The 14473-nt window shown below is 36.4% G+C and overlaps 1 protein-coding gene across 1 annotated transcript in view; it reads left to right on the top strand.

The window, feature by feature from the left end:
• The first annotated feature begins 8086 nt into the window (after positions 1–8086).
• AKAP6 (A-kinase anchoring protein 6) overlaps positions 8087–14473 on the top strand; it is a 214325-nt gene continuing 207938 nt past the window's right edge. Inside the window, exon 1 of the mRNA XM_053981199.1 lies at positions 8087–8402. Coding sequence (XP_053837174.1) covers positions 8088–8402 — 315 coding nt within the window. The 5' untranslated portion in view covers position 8087. The remainder of the gene's footprint in view (positions 8403–14473) is intronic.

The raw sequence follows: 14473 nt of genomic DNA, 5'->3' as shown, positions 1-14473 counted from the left end.
CTTAACCTAATTTTGGTGTACCTGATCAAGTTTATGGCAAAACAAAGCAGTGTAATATATGAGAATTACTTAAAAGGGTAAAAACATTTGTGCCTTAATTTTGTGTGTTGTTGTCAATCGACTGATTATGCAACAGGACTGGATATCTATTTTTAGCTGACCAGTAAATCAACATGAAGTGGCAGGATTTTATCTACATCATGATTGAGGAGGAAAGAATTTACAGAATAGTTACTGAAGCCATGGGTCATCCTTGTAGTACACCAAGTATCTTATTTTAATATGCATTAAAAATAAATCCCCCAAATAAACTATTTTACACTGCACTATTACTGTGATAGCTGAATGCCTGAAACAAGGGCATGCACACATTTGATAGTGTATTACTGATATGAGCCACTACCATGAACCAAAGCAATATAGCAGAACCTTTCACGAGCATGACTCAGTACAAAAAAACAGCTTCTGGTCCAAAGAACTTAGTCTATTTCTGTGAATCCCCAAATTGAGAAAAAAAGCAATTGCTTTGGTGTTCTTCTTCAGAAGACCAGAGAAAATATTATACTGAACAGCTAAATTATTTATAGTTAAACTTCACATGATAGTGAGGGTTTACAGGGCCAGCTAGTCATAGAGTGTTGTGTCTCATATAACACAGAAGACTGATTTTCATAAAGGCTCTCTGGTCTCAGCAGCTGCATTGTGCATCATTCCAAAAAGTACCAGTTTCTTCAAAATTCTACCTTTATTATCATAAAATTATTAAAATTTAGTGTAACAAGACTAGTTTCAGAAATGATGGCATGACCTGTGGTTCTTTTGAACTCTTTTATCATTAGTATAGGGGCTGGGGCAACTTAAATGCCTCAAGTTACATGTTTGGGTCTGACATGCCAATACTGTGCCCTGAAAATTCTGCAGGTAGGTTGTTTTTGGTTTGTTTTTTTAATAACATTTGTACTGATTGACAGAACAACCAGTATTGCAGTACCTGTAACATATTTAAGAAAGAAACTGAAATGATCTTTCTGCTAGAGAAAGATGTAAGACTTGCAAGGCAGTGAGACATTGGCTGTGACTGACATACTTTGTACAATAGATGTGAGAAAGTTCTTCTTATCTGATCTATTATGAGGTCATATTGCTCCTTGATAAATGTAATTAATTTCTTATAATCAGCTTCCATAATTAAAAGGAATAAGCTAATTTAGCCCCTGGAAAATTTTCTCAGAAAAAATGTTAAGATTTCTCTGAAGTGATTAGCATTTATTTGCAATGAAACTAGAGTGTGAAATTGAAGTGAAACATTATTTTTATTTGCCCTAACTTTGAGCTGAGAGTTGCACCAGTTTCTTTCGTTCTGCTGTGATAGGAGAAACAGCTCAGAATGTTCTCACTTATATCTCACTGCCTCTGTCTATTGAAAGACCATTTTAAATACAGATTAGTATTTGGCCAAGCCTAATCTTGATTTTGCTATCTTCCAATTAAAAAGATGCTTCACACTATCTCTTCAGAGAAAAATTTTGGAACAAGACACCATCTTCTTGCTAGAGTAGTTATTATGCATCCTTCACCATCTGACTTTTGTAGCTGAAGAGAAAAATTATTTTATATTTGCAAGTGTTTTGCTCACTCTTAGCCACTAGAATGATAAAGATGACTTTATCCAGGAAAGCTAAAACAACCTGCCCAAATATGCAAATAAAAAAAAAACAACCAAAAAACCCACTCACATGTGTGCTCAAAAATCAGTGTATAAAAGTTGTTGCTATGTACTGCTGGCTTTCTGGAATGAAAATTAGGACAACAAAAGCCTAAGATGGTGTAGAGTAGTTAGCTAATAAAGGATGTTGAAGTAATGATGAGTTAATATGAAGAAGCTAATTTGCCTTTGTCCATTTTAATGCTAATCTCTTTGTACATCATCTCCCAGACACTGTTACTTACTGCAGGGCAAACCTGTACTGAGTTAGAAAGGACCAGGAAACAACTGCTCATCACAATATGATGTGTTTGACTCTCTGAATATGTTTCTCTGTCTGTATGAGTCTGGCACTACACAATTGTTTTCAATGTCTGTATATGTTGTAGTGTAGAATTTTTTTTCTGATGTACCTCATGGCAGTTGTCTAATGGGATCATTTCCAGCTAGCCTCCCCGCTTTTTTATAAGTGAGAACATAGAATTATATGAGCTAGGAGGAGATAAATTTAATGCACTGTTTCAGGCAAGACATAGCCTTTTTTGTGGTTGGGCTGTTTTTTCTTTTTCACATACATAACAACATTTGTCTGTATTAAGTTTAATCTTGTGTTATTGCATGGGGTTTTTTTGCCTTGTGACATCTTTTATTTGCTCAGTTTATATTTATCCCAAGTATTTCAGTACTTCCTATAAACCTTTTCCACTTGATTTTTCACCCATTTTTCAGGTTATTAATCTGTTTATTGAGAAGCATAGCACTTAGCAGAGGTATCTGTGAAACCCTGCTTGTGATCTGCATTTGCTCTTCTTTCCACTGCTTACTATTTTCATTATTTGTCCATTCAAGGACTTTCTTTCTTATACTGTGGCTGTTTAGACTCATTTAGCCTTTGACACTGAATCTTGTCAAAAGCATTTTGTTGGAAAACACCAGTAGTATCCTTTTCAAAAGTAATGGGGGGGGGGGGGTTTCCTCTAAAAAAATGGTGTTGCCTCATTCTGCTACAGTTTCTACAAGTTTTCATGATATAAACATCATATGAAAGGATCTGCAGAATCTTTCTTTACAATCGGATATCCTAAGAACTAAAGAAATTCCAAATGGAAGGTCATGCACACCGCAACAAGCAATTTGTCTGTTTTACCCGTGGCTTCTTGGAGATTGCCTGGGTATATAAAGCCTAGACCTCATGGACTGAAGTCCATTAGGTCCATGGTTTGTTTCATAGTGTCTCCTTCTAGGCCATCAGTTTGACAGATCCTTTGCTAAATCCTCCAACAGAATTTCCACTTTCCCTGATTTGCCACAATAATTTCCAGTTTCTGGCTGAACACTTGCCTTTGAAGTTCCTCATTTTCCGTCACCTTGTATTAGAAAAAGAAACTGTAAACAAGAAAGATCATGTTGGGTCATTGTGGTGTCTTAAATTCTGATTTATTCACATAATCAGGAATTTGAACATCCATGGTTGGATTTCCACAGTTAAAAACTGATGGTCTGGCTTCGCTGCCATTAAAGCCTTGGGGGCGGACTTTTCAATGGACTTTAAATCAGTCACATTAAAAACTGCAATCATGATTCATGTTAGTGTTCATGTTTAATATTGGAATCATTGTGTAAGCCTCTTTGGTCTATATCCTGAAGGAATTGAGGCATCATCCTGTTCCCTATCAGATATACTTTCTCAGAGTCTCACATATGAAAGAGGAGGCCATGCAGTCCTAAATGAAAAATTGTCCAATTTGTTCAAAATTTTAACTATAATAATAGGATAATTGCAAAGGAGGGCATTTCTCAAACAAATTCACGAGGAATGATATGAAGAGAAAATCCTAAACTGGGTCCATTAGAATTCAGTTCTTTCAAAGATTTTTTCAAATAGTTTATTTCTTAAATCATATAGGAAATCAGCAACAAGATCAGTGTAGCACAGATAGGCTTACTGTGATATTAAATTCAATTTGCTCTATATGTAACTGACATGATATATTTCAGGTTTTTTGTGCACTGACATAATTTCTTTGTAGTTGATGCAGTTAATTACATTTTCAAGGAAAAGTATAATGAGCTTTATAACTTGGCAGGGAATTCCTGAGACTACTGAAATGGAAAAGACATTATAATATGACTTGTCTGTGTGAGACATTCATTTTCACTGTATCTATTCAAGAAAATTCAGCATCAGTGAGCTCGTTAAATCTGATGTTAAAATTTACATCATTAGATTTCAAAGTCAGCAAGCAGACAAAATTATTTAGTGATGGAGTTTCTCTGAGTTTTTGTGGCATTTTGAGACTGAATTAAATTATTTATGTGACAGACAGGTGGCTGTATAGTGATTACGGCTGATTTTAACACCATGTGACAGTAAGGGAAATTAGAGCTCATTAACATTCATTCGACCCAGTGTCTGCACCACTGATCAATGACTGGACTACTCTATGGCTTAAAATGCTTAATGATTCTTTGTTTGACAGGAGCTAACTGCTATTGGAGGAAAATGTGGATGATCTGATAGCTGGCAGAGTGAATGTGGCCTGCACTTTATAAACAAGGGAAATGTGAACAACTGGGGAGCAGAATGAGCGCGAGAAGCCTTCCAAGGCTTGTGGTGATTGATAAACTATATTATGGCTGACACAGACATTCTATGTTTTGTGCAAGAGTGTTGGCATCTGACTGAGTGGAAGAGCAGGGGAAAGTGAGATTGTCTGTATGATTAGTGGAAGGTAATCAGCCATCTGCTCGGCGTAATGCACTTACTGAAGATGAAGATAGAAAGCATATGTGTGCATGTGCTTACACAGGATCTCTCACCTTTTATTCAAGGATCCATGACAATGTAGAACTGCATACAAAGAATTAACACAAGGCAAAAAAATATGCTCAATTAATCTTTTTTTTTTTTTTCCCACCAGAAGGAATGCAAGCTGGTAGCTGTGTAATATAGTTCTTAAATGTGTCCTTCAGCAGACTGAAACAGTAGCTTTTGAAGTGTTAGAAATAAATAATTGGAGAAGTAGTTTTTAGAAATAATGGTATCATAACTCTGTCTAATTGTGATGATGAAAATAAGGTTATGCCCTGCACATGTTGAAAGATGGAACTTTTTTATTGATCAGGACATTTGACATTGTGTTTTCATCTATTTCGCTGCAAATTTAAAATCAGCTTGTTTGTGTAACTCTCTGGGTACAGAAAAGGTCTGGCTTAGAAAAAAGCTGGAATGTGATTTAGTATGGCTTGCCCACCTAAAACTGTCATTGATGCTACCGGGATTTTGTGATGCAGAAAATGAGATTGACCATAGCTTTTGAGTTTTATAAAAAAAATTTGGAGTGATAAGGTCCTGCTTAGAAGGGAAAAAAACCTCCCTTCTTTACCTCATTTCAAAAATTATTTTTGCAATGGTCAAAAGATCACCTCTAAAAAAATTATTCAGTTTTGATATGCATTCTAACACTTATTGTAGTGGTTTACAATTCACTATTTGTACATCTCACAGAATCTGGAAAAACAAAAATACTCCAAAAATATAACCAAATTTAAGGCCAGCATTTAAATCAGTCACTTAAAATATCAACATGTGACCCCAAAGTATTGTTTAACTTGATCATCCCTTCCTATCCCTTTTTTCTAGCAGAACCTACTTCTGATCAAGAGTGTTTCGGCAAGTTTTATAACTCCTGAATTGCATAAAATAGATATGTCTATGAGGTTGGCTGTTGCTGCTGGGCCTTGTTGTCTGCTATTTCGTACTCCAACATTAGAATTTTGTAAAAACACCTCGGCGTGGGGGATTTTCCCGTTTTCTGCCGGCATCCAGGGCGTGCCGGCAGCGCGCCCTCCCGCCGTGCCAGCGCGGGCGGGCCGAGGCGGAGCTGCGGCTCCGCGCCGGGCGGAGCGGCTGCGGGCGGGAGGGGCGCGGAGCTTTCGCTTTCTCCGGCGCTTTTAGGAGCTCGAGCGGGGCCGCCCGCCTTCGGTGCAGTGTTCTTGGAGAGCGCAGGAGAACCTGTCGGTTGTCCTTTCTCGCAGCACAGTTGGATGACGATGCCTTTTTATTCTGCCAAGAATCAATTTAAAGAAATCTGTGTCCTAGTATTTGGATTTAGTCATTTCTAGCTGCAAGTTTCTCATTTCGAGCATTTGTGAGCTTTTTAAAGCTCTCACAGACCTTGCTAATTAGTATCCACAGTGTATTTTATTACTTTTGTATAGTTTTTTAAAAGTGTGTAAAGAATTATTTATTTTAAAATTTCTCCACGCATTCTTAATTGAAGTGTTGCAACTTGTGCTCTGGCAGAAAGGGAAGAATGTAAAGGCCTTGACTGTAAGAGCTGCTAGGATTAAGGAGGCATTAGCTGAAATGCTGGAGAGCCACTCTTACAGAGTCAAGCACATCGTAACAAAAACCAGGTCAGCAGGTTCCTAATGTTGCTAATTGCCCACTCAGTGCATGAAAGCTAGAAGTGCGCTCTGCATGCAGCACGGACCAGCTTTTGTTTGCTTCTGCAGGAGCATGTTTTCATTTCTGTTTCCTAATTGCTTTAATGTCCTTACTAGAGCTGAGTCATACTGAAAAACTCTGCAAGAGTGTCCGTATTGCACTACTCTTGCTGTGCTTTGGTATCATTTAGTGATTCACAGCTGTTTCTCTGGTAGGCATGTTTAACAGTAAACATGCAGAAATAAGGACTACATGTGTTTCACCAAAATTTCACTTTCAGGAGGAAATAATGTAAATAATATGTTTGGCTGTTAGAACAGGTGAATTCTATGGTTTAGAACTGGGGCTATAATCAGCAATGTCTCAAACAAAAATATTACACTGATTTTTTTCTAACAATTTATGTTGAGTACTTGTCACAACAGAGTTTAAGCTGGAAAATAGGCAAGGTAAAGAGATGAACTTAAAAAATACTCAGCATCCTGCAATACTACTTTCATCCAGCTTTGCTGCAGAACATTTTATTTAACACAATTCATAATTTTTCAAAATTTGAGAGTTGGAATAACTCAACTCAATAAAAGAGTTGGAAACTGTACTACAGCAGGCACTGAGAATATCTGGATTCTTCTTTCATTTCTTTTGCTTGATTGCACTGATAGAAAATTTTGTTCTGAAGTGCCAAATTTATATTTAGTGTTAATATTTAGTATAACTTTAGCATACAGTTTTGTGAGTGTGATAGATATGCAAGCAATGATTTACGAAGTAGTCGCAGGGTAGGAAATAAAATTAACATAAAATATAATTTTTTTTGTCCTTCCTGTCTATGACAAGTGAAATTGTGACTGGATACTTTGATACTCTCACTGCCTGCAGGAAATATTTAGGATTATAACTCAGTAGTCACAGTGTTGATTGAACAGTGAAAAGTCTGTGTTTCTACAATCTTATAGATTTTATGTTAAATAAAGTTGTTTGGGGTTATTTTTTAGTTTATTTGGTTTTGGTTTTGTGGGGTTTTGTTTTTTCCTTTTTTTATGCATAGGGTTTATGGCAGCCTTCGTGTGTAGTACAAAAGTAACTGGAACATACAGAGGACGAGGCACAAAATAAAATGTTTTACTTTGTCCAGTGGATCTCATAAGTGTATATCAACGACACAGCATTTGGGCTTTCATAAAGCCACTTTGTAAAATGATGTTTTATTTTTAGGTACATGTTTTGACCTTGGGAATTATCACATCTATGTTTTGCTAGAGTTGTTGCTTATTGCAACAGTTCTTAATCTAACAAAACTACTAGACTTTAAAGTTCAAAATGAAAATCAATAAATCAACCAAGTGTCCTCAGTAATTGCTTCGAGTTTGTGTGCAAATTTTTTGTTGTACATGTACAGTAGGGAAGTTTAAATTAATCTTGAAATATTCTGTGTTTTGTCTTAAATTGCAGGCCAAGGAATATGTTGTGATATTCATGTTTATGAATACCAGTCTTGTATTAACTTGTGGAGTTTCAGTAAAGTTCTGCTGACTTTGCCAATGTTCGTTTATTTAAGTTGCAGTTGTAAAAAATCAGGACATATTTTTCATTAATGAAAACTATGATTTCCAAGATGATTGGAAGTTAGATGAGAAATTACAATTGGAAATTACAATGAGAGAAATGCAGTATTCGTTACTTTTCTCATACGAAGATGATGTTTAAATCAACAAAGTTATTTTGAAAAAATCTATTCAGTCTTTAACTTCCAGTCTAGATTTTTAGGGTGAAGAATTTATTTAGATGTGCAGTACATCTCAGACATTATAATTTACTCCTTGTCTTTGAGCATTTTGTTGCTAAATTTGGTCTCAAAACAGTGACATGTTTTCTTTTTATCTTTGCAGCTATTTTTGAAAGAAGCATGGTTTAGGCTTTGACACGTTAGCCATGGATGTAGCACTTTCTCCCATGAGAACACAGGAACTGGATCCAATGCCATCTGATGCCTCTCCCATGCTCATAAACATGACTCCTACAGTGGAACAAGAAGGGGAAGGGGATGTCATGAAGGACCTTGACTCTGGGCAGCAGTATGAAAAGCCTCCTCCTCTGCACACCGGGGCTGACTGGAAGATTGTTCTCCACTTGCCGGAAATTGAGACCTGGCTTCGGATGACGTCTGAAAGGGTCCGGGACCTGACCTACTCCGTCCAGCAGGACTCGGACAGCAAGCACGTGGATGTGCATCTGGTACAGCTGAAGGTATGATGGATTTTAGACCACAGACTTCTCAGTTAAGGTGCCTCATTCAACTCTGCTGTTAGCAAAATCAGCAAAAGGGCTTTTCCTAACTGCTGAAGCATATCTGACGGCCTGTGTTAAAAAATGAATAAATCCTTTTAAGGGAGATAATAGAAGCTACTCAATTATCAGAATTTTTGCAACGTTATTTGCTCATCACTTAATTCAACAGTCCTAACCATATTCATGAACGTGTTCATACTCCAAAAACAAGCAATAAAATATTATCAATAACCTGACTGGACATCTCACAAGTGCCCAGAAATATTCCCACTGATTTTAATGGGCTTCTGTATCTAAAACTGCTATATAAAATTCCAGTAGAATTCCTAACATTCCAGTAAACATGGCCATTCATTTGAAATTCAAGGCAAAATTCAAATAATTAGTGCCTGGGACCATAAGTGTATGTTCATTTGCATGGCCTGGTTTGCTGCAGCAGATGAAGCATGCTTTTGAAGGTGGCAGTCTCCAAAAATAGCACAAATGTTATCTCTTCAGAGCGAGCTGTCTTCAGAGTTGCATTCTGAGGCCTGTTTATGTGAACATAGTCTTCCTTCACACTCAGTGCAATGGTATTTTATTTGTGTTTATTTTAGGACTGTAGCTGTAAGCTGTCTTAAAATACAACACTGTATACTAACACTAACCAGGGTGAGTGTACTGTAATCAGTCCTAACCAAATAGAGAGCTGATCTTGATTTATTAATGGTCCCACCATTTTTCTAAGAAATTTAGGGTAGACATTGCCAGCTTTTGACAAGAAGAAAGGACTAAATCCGCAATGTGCAGTAAGTTTTTAGCAGACACTGTGAAAAGGTTTCTGCAGGCAGACATGAGAAGTCTTGCTGGGCTTGGTGGTAGTTTTGATCTGGAATTGCTTGTGGCTGTGTTAGGGCAGTGCTGAGCTGAAACTGGAGCTCTGTGGAGCTGTGGGTAGTGTTTGCACACAGCTTTGGGCTGGTTCAGAGCGCAAGCAGAACTGATTTGTGCCTGCTTATGAAATGAGAATATTCTGTACATACAGCTCACCCTCATATGTTCACTGATAGATTTGATTTATAAGTGGAAGTCAGTGAATGAATAGCATGGTTTTTCTTCTTTTTACAGTTTATTTGTGAAGTCACAAGAGTCAATGGGAGTTCATAAAATACTCTCCTAAGGGTTTTAGCTATGTAAACAAATGAAGCAAAGTTTTAACAAACACATTAGGAACACAGAACTTCTGTGACCTGCTGACCTGCAAAACTGTATACAGACAAGAAGAAATATGACTATAGAAACAAGTGTTGAGACATTATTTTATATGGTGTAATATAATATAGACGTTAGATACATTTTGAGTAGTTTATCTACTATATAACAAAAACTAAGCAAAAGACGAAACAAAAAAATCCAAACCAAACAAATACCCAACTACAGCTTCTTACAGATATTTTTTTTGTCTTCTGTCCTCTGATAATATTCCTGGAGGGGCTACATCCCAGTGATGTGTATTCTTCTGGAACTTGACAGTGGGCTCAGTGTGAAGCTTGACCATTGCTGAGTAGACTGGAAAAGTGTTTCACGTATCTCTCAAACAACACCTACCAGTTTAGTATTTTCTTACTTTCCAAAACAGCAGGAGATCATTGATTCAAATTCAGCTTGTAATCCACTGCATCTCCCAGTCTCCTTTCCCACAATATGGGTTTTTCACCTTTCTCTCGTCCATGAAATTTTACATGTAGGATTTTACCTTTGTCTATTATTAAACTTTTTTTTTGTTTTATCTCATTCCACAAGTATCTCCTTCAAGTACACTCATTTTTTTCATCTGCACATTTAAGAAGTCGTCTTTCTGCTCCTTTGCCCAAAATATAATGAGAAAAATAAATTATACAGATCCTGGATAAAAGTCTACAACATAATGGTTTCTGAACATAATTTTCAAAATGCAAATGTAGCAGCAAGACAAACAATTCTTAGTTTTCTCATAGTTTGTTTTCCTCAGCCAGGAGATGTCTGATTCCATTTTCATGAAGCTTTCTGTTTGTTTTGGATGCTTAGAGTTGATTTTTTTCCTCTGGCTGTCAGTTGGCTTGTGGTGATAAGACTGGATTGGGGATCCAGGCTGCAGCAGACTCTTTATATTATTCCTTGGAAAAATTGCTCAGCACACAGATCATCTCTCTCTCTTGTGGAAATTTTCTCAATATCTCAGTTGCAGATCTGTCTGTGCTTCTGCTCTTTCTGTAAGCAAAAGCATTGCTTCTTTATTGTGGTTTGTTCTCTAGGGATTTTGGTGTTTGTTGCTAGTCTCTTTTCATGCTACATGACTTAGAATTTTACTAGCCACCACTGATCCTTTGAAAATACTTGTTTGTCTCACTTTTACAATGCCCTTTTTCAGAACTAGCCACATAGCATGAGTGGGAGGTTTTTCTTATATTGTCCCTTGGGAAATTTCCTGGAAGGCTTAGCTTCACAAGAGTGCTTCAGGAAGATAGTTGGATGACCTGTAACTCTTCAGATTCTAGAATGCCCTATTTTAGTCATTCATCTGGCATCACTCTTAACTCAGACTGTTCTATGATACTTTTACATCGCTCTAACACATTTGGTGTAGCTATAACCAATTGCAAATATCATAAAAGATATTTTTAAAAATTACGGTTTTGCTACAAGCAAATGTAGATGTGCTTTCTGTGTCCTTGTATTGTCTTAAAATGCTGAGATGCATTCATTATCCATTTAGATTTTTATCTTTTTAGAAAAATATATTTGCTTTTACAGCAAAGTCTTTCTTGGAATCCTTTTGAGCTATAACTTGGATTCAACTCCTGTTCTGCTTTACTTTATATCCCTAAACTCTCACAAGGAAGGGTCTACTGTTTCAAACTATTGATAGCTGCTTTGTATCTTTTGGGAAAAAAACAGTAATTTGGGATGATCTAGTGTAATATTCTGTATCTGAGGTGTCTCTTAATTTATAACCTATTTTAGAGTAAAGCACTCCACTCCTGCTTTTAATGTCTGAACCATAGAAACCATATATTGACACAAAACCAAACACAGTTTATGCTATGATAGTCTTTTTTGCAGACCCTGCTGTTGTCTCTCTTTCCAAGTAGAGAGACTTCACTCATCTTTTTCCAGGGTGCCTGGGTCAGTCACAAGCATCTTTTGACTGGATCTCTCATCTTTCCTCTTGACTCCTACCAGACAATTTTCATGAACTTTGGATAGAGATCAAATATCATGTAGCCATTATCCTTTCACTGTCTCTGTTTCTACTTTTTTGAGGGACAAAGACTTTTTAGTTGCTCTTTTTCCTTGAATTTAAATCCTGGCTAAGAGGACAGTGTGAGAAATTATCAAAACCAGATCTTAAAGTCTATTAGAGTGTAATATATCTACAGTTAGATACAGGTTATTCCTTTCTCCATTACATTACGAACATTTTGAAAAAATGTAAAACCCAGGGTACAGTAGATATCTATCTCATCCTCTCCTCTTTAATTAGCTTTTTAAAATTTTCTGAGTAGTTTAGTAGGCCTACATTTTTTAAATTTTCAGTTTTCCCCTGTGGCCTGAGGATATTCTTTGATTTGGAAAAAAGTCAAGGAATAGCAGAAATAGATCTGTGTTTCTCAGATGTTATCTGGTCAAACAATCAGATTGCTTAGAAATCTTCCAACTTGTCTGGCAATTCTACAGTCTTGCTCAGACTTAAATTTTTATGGAAAAAGATGTGACTTGTTTACCACATCTTAATGTGCTCTATTACAATAATAGTACACGTGTAAAAGTCATCTTGGTTTTGTAGCTCTTAAGCTAACTTGTCTTCTCTCTAAGAGAAAAAAAATTCATTTTCCCCACATCCCTCAAAAACTGTCCTAATCCCTTGCTATGTTTTATCAAACATAAACAGAGGCTAATTCTGTGCAGAGGGCAATCCTGGGCTGTTCACTTGCCTACCAGGTCAGTGCCTCCAAGGATTTAAGTGATGATCAAGCCAATTTTTTCTTAGTACTAATTAAGTTTAGAAATTAAGTGCAAAGTTACTTGTCAGGATTTATGGCAGTATGAGCTCAAAAATGCAGAATTTTAGGCAGTGGAACACTTTCACTGAAATGAGCAGCAGAGGTGTTCTTGTGGTATTTAGACATCTGTAAGCTAAATGGCAACTGAGCAAGATGATGCAGGATTGTGCTTTGTATGAGCACAGAAAGAGCATATGTATTTTACTGGAGATTCAGTTGCCTTCTAAAGAAAACTGGGTCAAATTAAGATAGAAAGCTGCTGGTTAGAATAAAATAAGAGGCTCAAAGAGTTGGGAGCTAATGAAAAATAAAAAAATTGCTAATAAGTTCCTATCTGTTTATGAGTAGCAAAGTGAGTACTATTTGGTTAGTCTGCTGTTATCTATGTATCAAGGGAATAAAAATAGCTAAAAGCTGGAGAAGCCTTAACTGGTAGCCCCAGAGATAATGGAAGATCTGGCTTGCATAATTTATCAGGATAAATGAATAATTAATAAATGTTGCAGACAGAATTCTGGACCCTTTTAAGCTTGGACTTTCTTTCTGAAGAGGCAGGAAAGGTGACCAATAAAAATTGTTGGAATTAGTGTTCTTGTTTCAAAGGGATTTGAATATTCCTTGGAGTGGTAGAACATCAGCACTGGATATTCAATCTGGGCTTGGGCAAAACAGATTAAAAAAAAAAGCAAAAAGAAAAGGCATATGTTACATGATAGACATGGTCTTTGGAAAGGAATTTTGAACAATGTGTGGAGTATCTAAGCCCTTCCCTTAAAGCAAGGGACAATAGGAACAGTTCCTTGAGCAGCTGTTCCTTAAAGCAAGGGGCAATATGAGCAGCTCAACTTGAGTTTCTACAAAGCAAACACCTAATGACACACTGAGCCAAAATTCTGCAACCTGTGATATTTTCTCCAAGGATCTCTATCCTTGGAAATGCAATCATTAGTTCTCAGTGATGTATTTGGACAGAGAAGGGTGATGTGTAATTCAGGGAGTTTGTAGATATGAGTACAGCAGTATCTGCAATGCTGTGGTTGTCCTAAAATAGACATTTACATTGTTCAGCAGTCAGGAGACTCAAAATAAAAAGGTGAACATTTGCCTGTGATGAGGAAAAAAACACTCACACTTTCTTCTAGTTCTAAAATAAAAACTCTGCAAAAATCTCATTTTCATTTGGATATTTGCACCTTTGAAACATATACTTACTCCAAAATTTCTGTTTTAGCTGTCACCAAGGCACGAATGCATCTAAGTGCACTTTGAACCAATACAATTATTATTTCTTCCTCTCCTGTCTCCATATTGCTCCCACATTAAAATATGTTAATACAAGCTGTAGAAAATGAGCTAATATGCTCTACCAATGGTCTCTGGAGAAATATTAAAGTGACTATCAGATTCCAGCACAGATGTTATCTATTACAGTCTCCTCTAGCCTATATCTTAGTCTGACTAAAATATAAATGTTTACTGGATACAATGATGTAATGATATAAATTTCATTATGATGAAAAAAATTTTGCATGTCAAGTCATTGGGAAATTCATTAACAAAAACATTTGCTGAGAGGATGTATTGTGTTGTTTAGTATTTGTGTCTGTGATAATAACACATACTGATGTTCAGATTTCCTGGGAAACTGTAAATTAACACTATTTTAGTGGTGTGAGTAAGATTTAGTACTGTCAAATTATAAAATGAGAGGTCATTAGCAGTATATAATTATCTTCATTCAAAAGGAAGTAATAGGAGATTTTTATGATAGCTATGACTGTTGCAAGAATTTTTTATGGATATCTGTGCAAATATACATGTGTGTGTGTAAGCAAACGTAGACACACAAAAGCAGTGCCACATAAATGCTAGTGGTGATTTTTTTCTTGATGATTTGTGTAAATCTATGTTACAAGGTAGAATAATATTATGTATTATAACAGTCACCTATTTTTGATCTGCATTGTGAACTATGATGTTCACAGGTGTTTTCTTGCTTTGTAAATT

This window comes from Vidua macroura, chromosome 6 (genome assembly GCF_024509145.1).
Source record: "Vidua macroura isolate BioBank_ID:100142 chromosome 6, ASM2450914v1, whole genome shotgun sequence".
Taxonomy (NCBI): domain Eukaryota; kingdom Metazoa; phylum Chordata; class Aves; order Passeriformes; family Viduidae; genus Vidua; species Vidua macroura.
The sequence above is the reverse complement of the archived record's forward strand: the minus strand, read 5'-3'. Positions and strand labels throughout refer to the sequence as shown.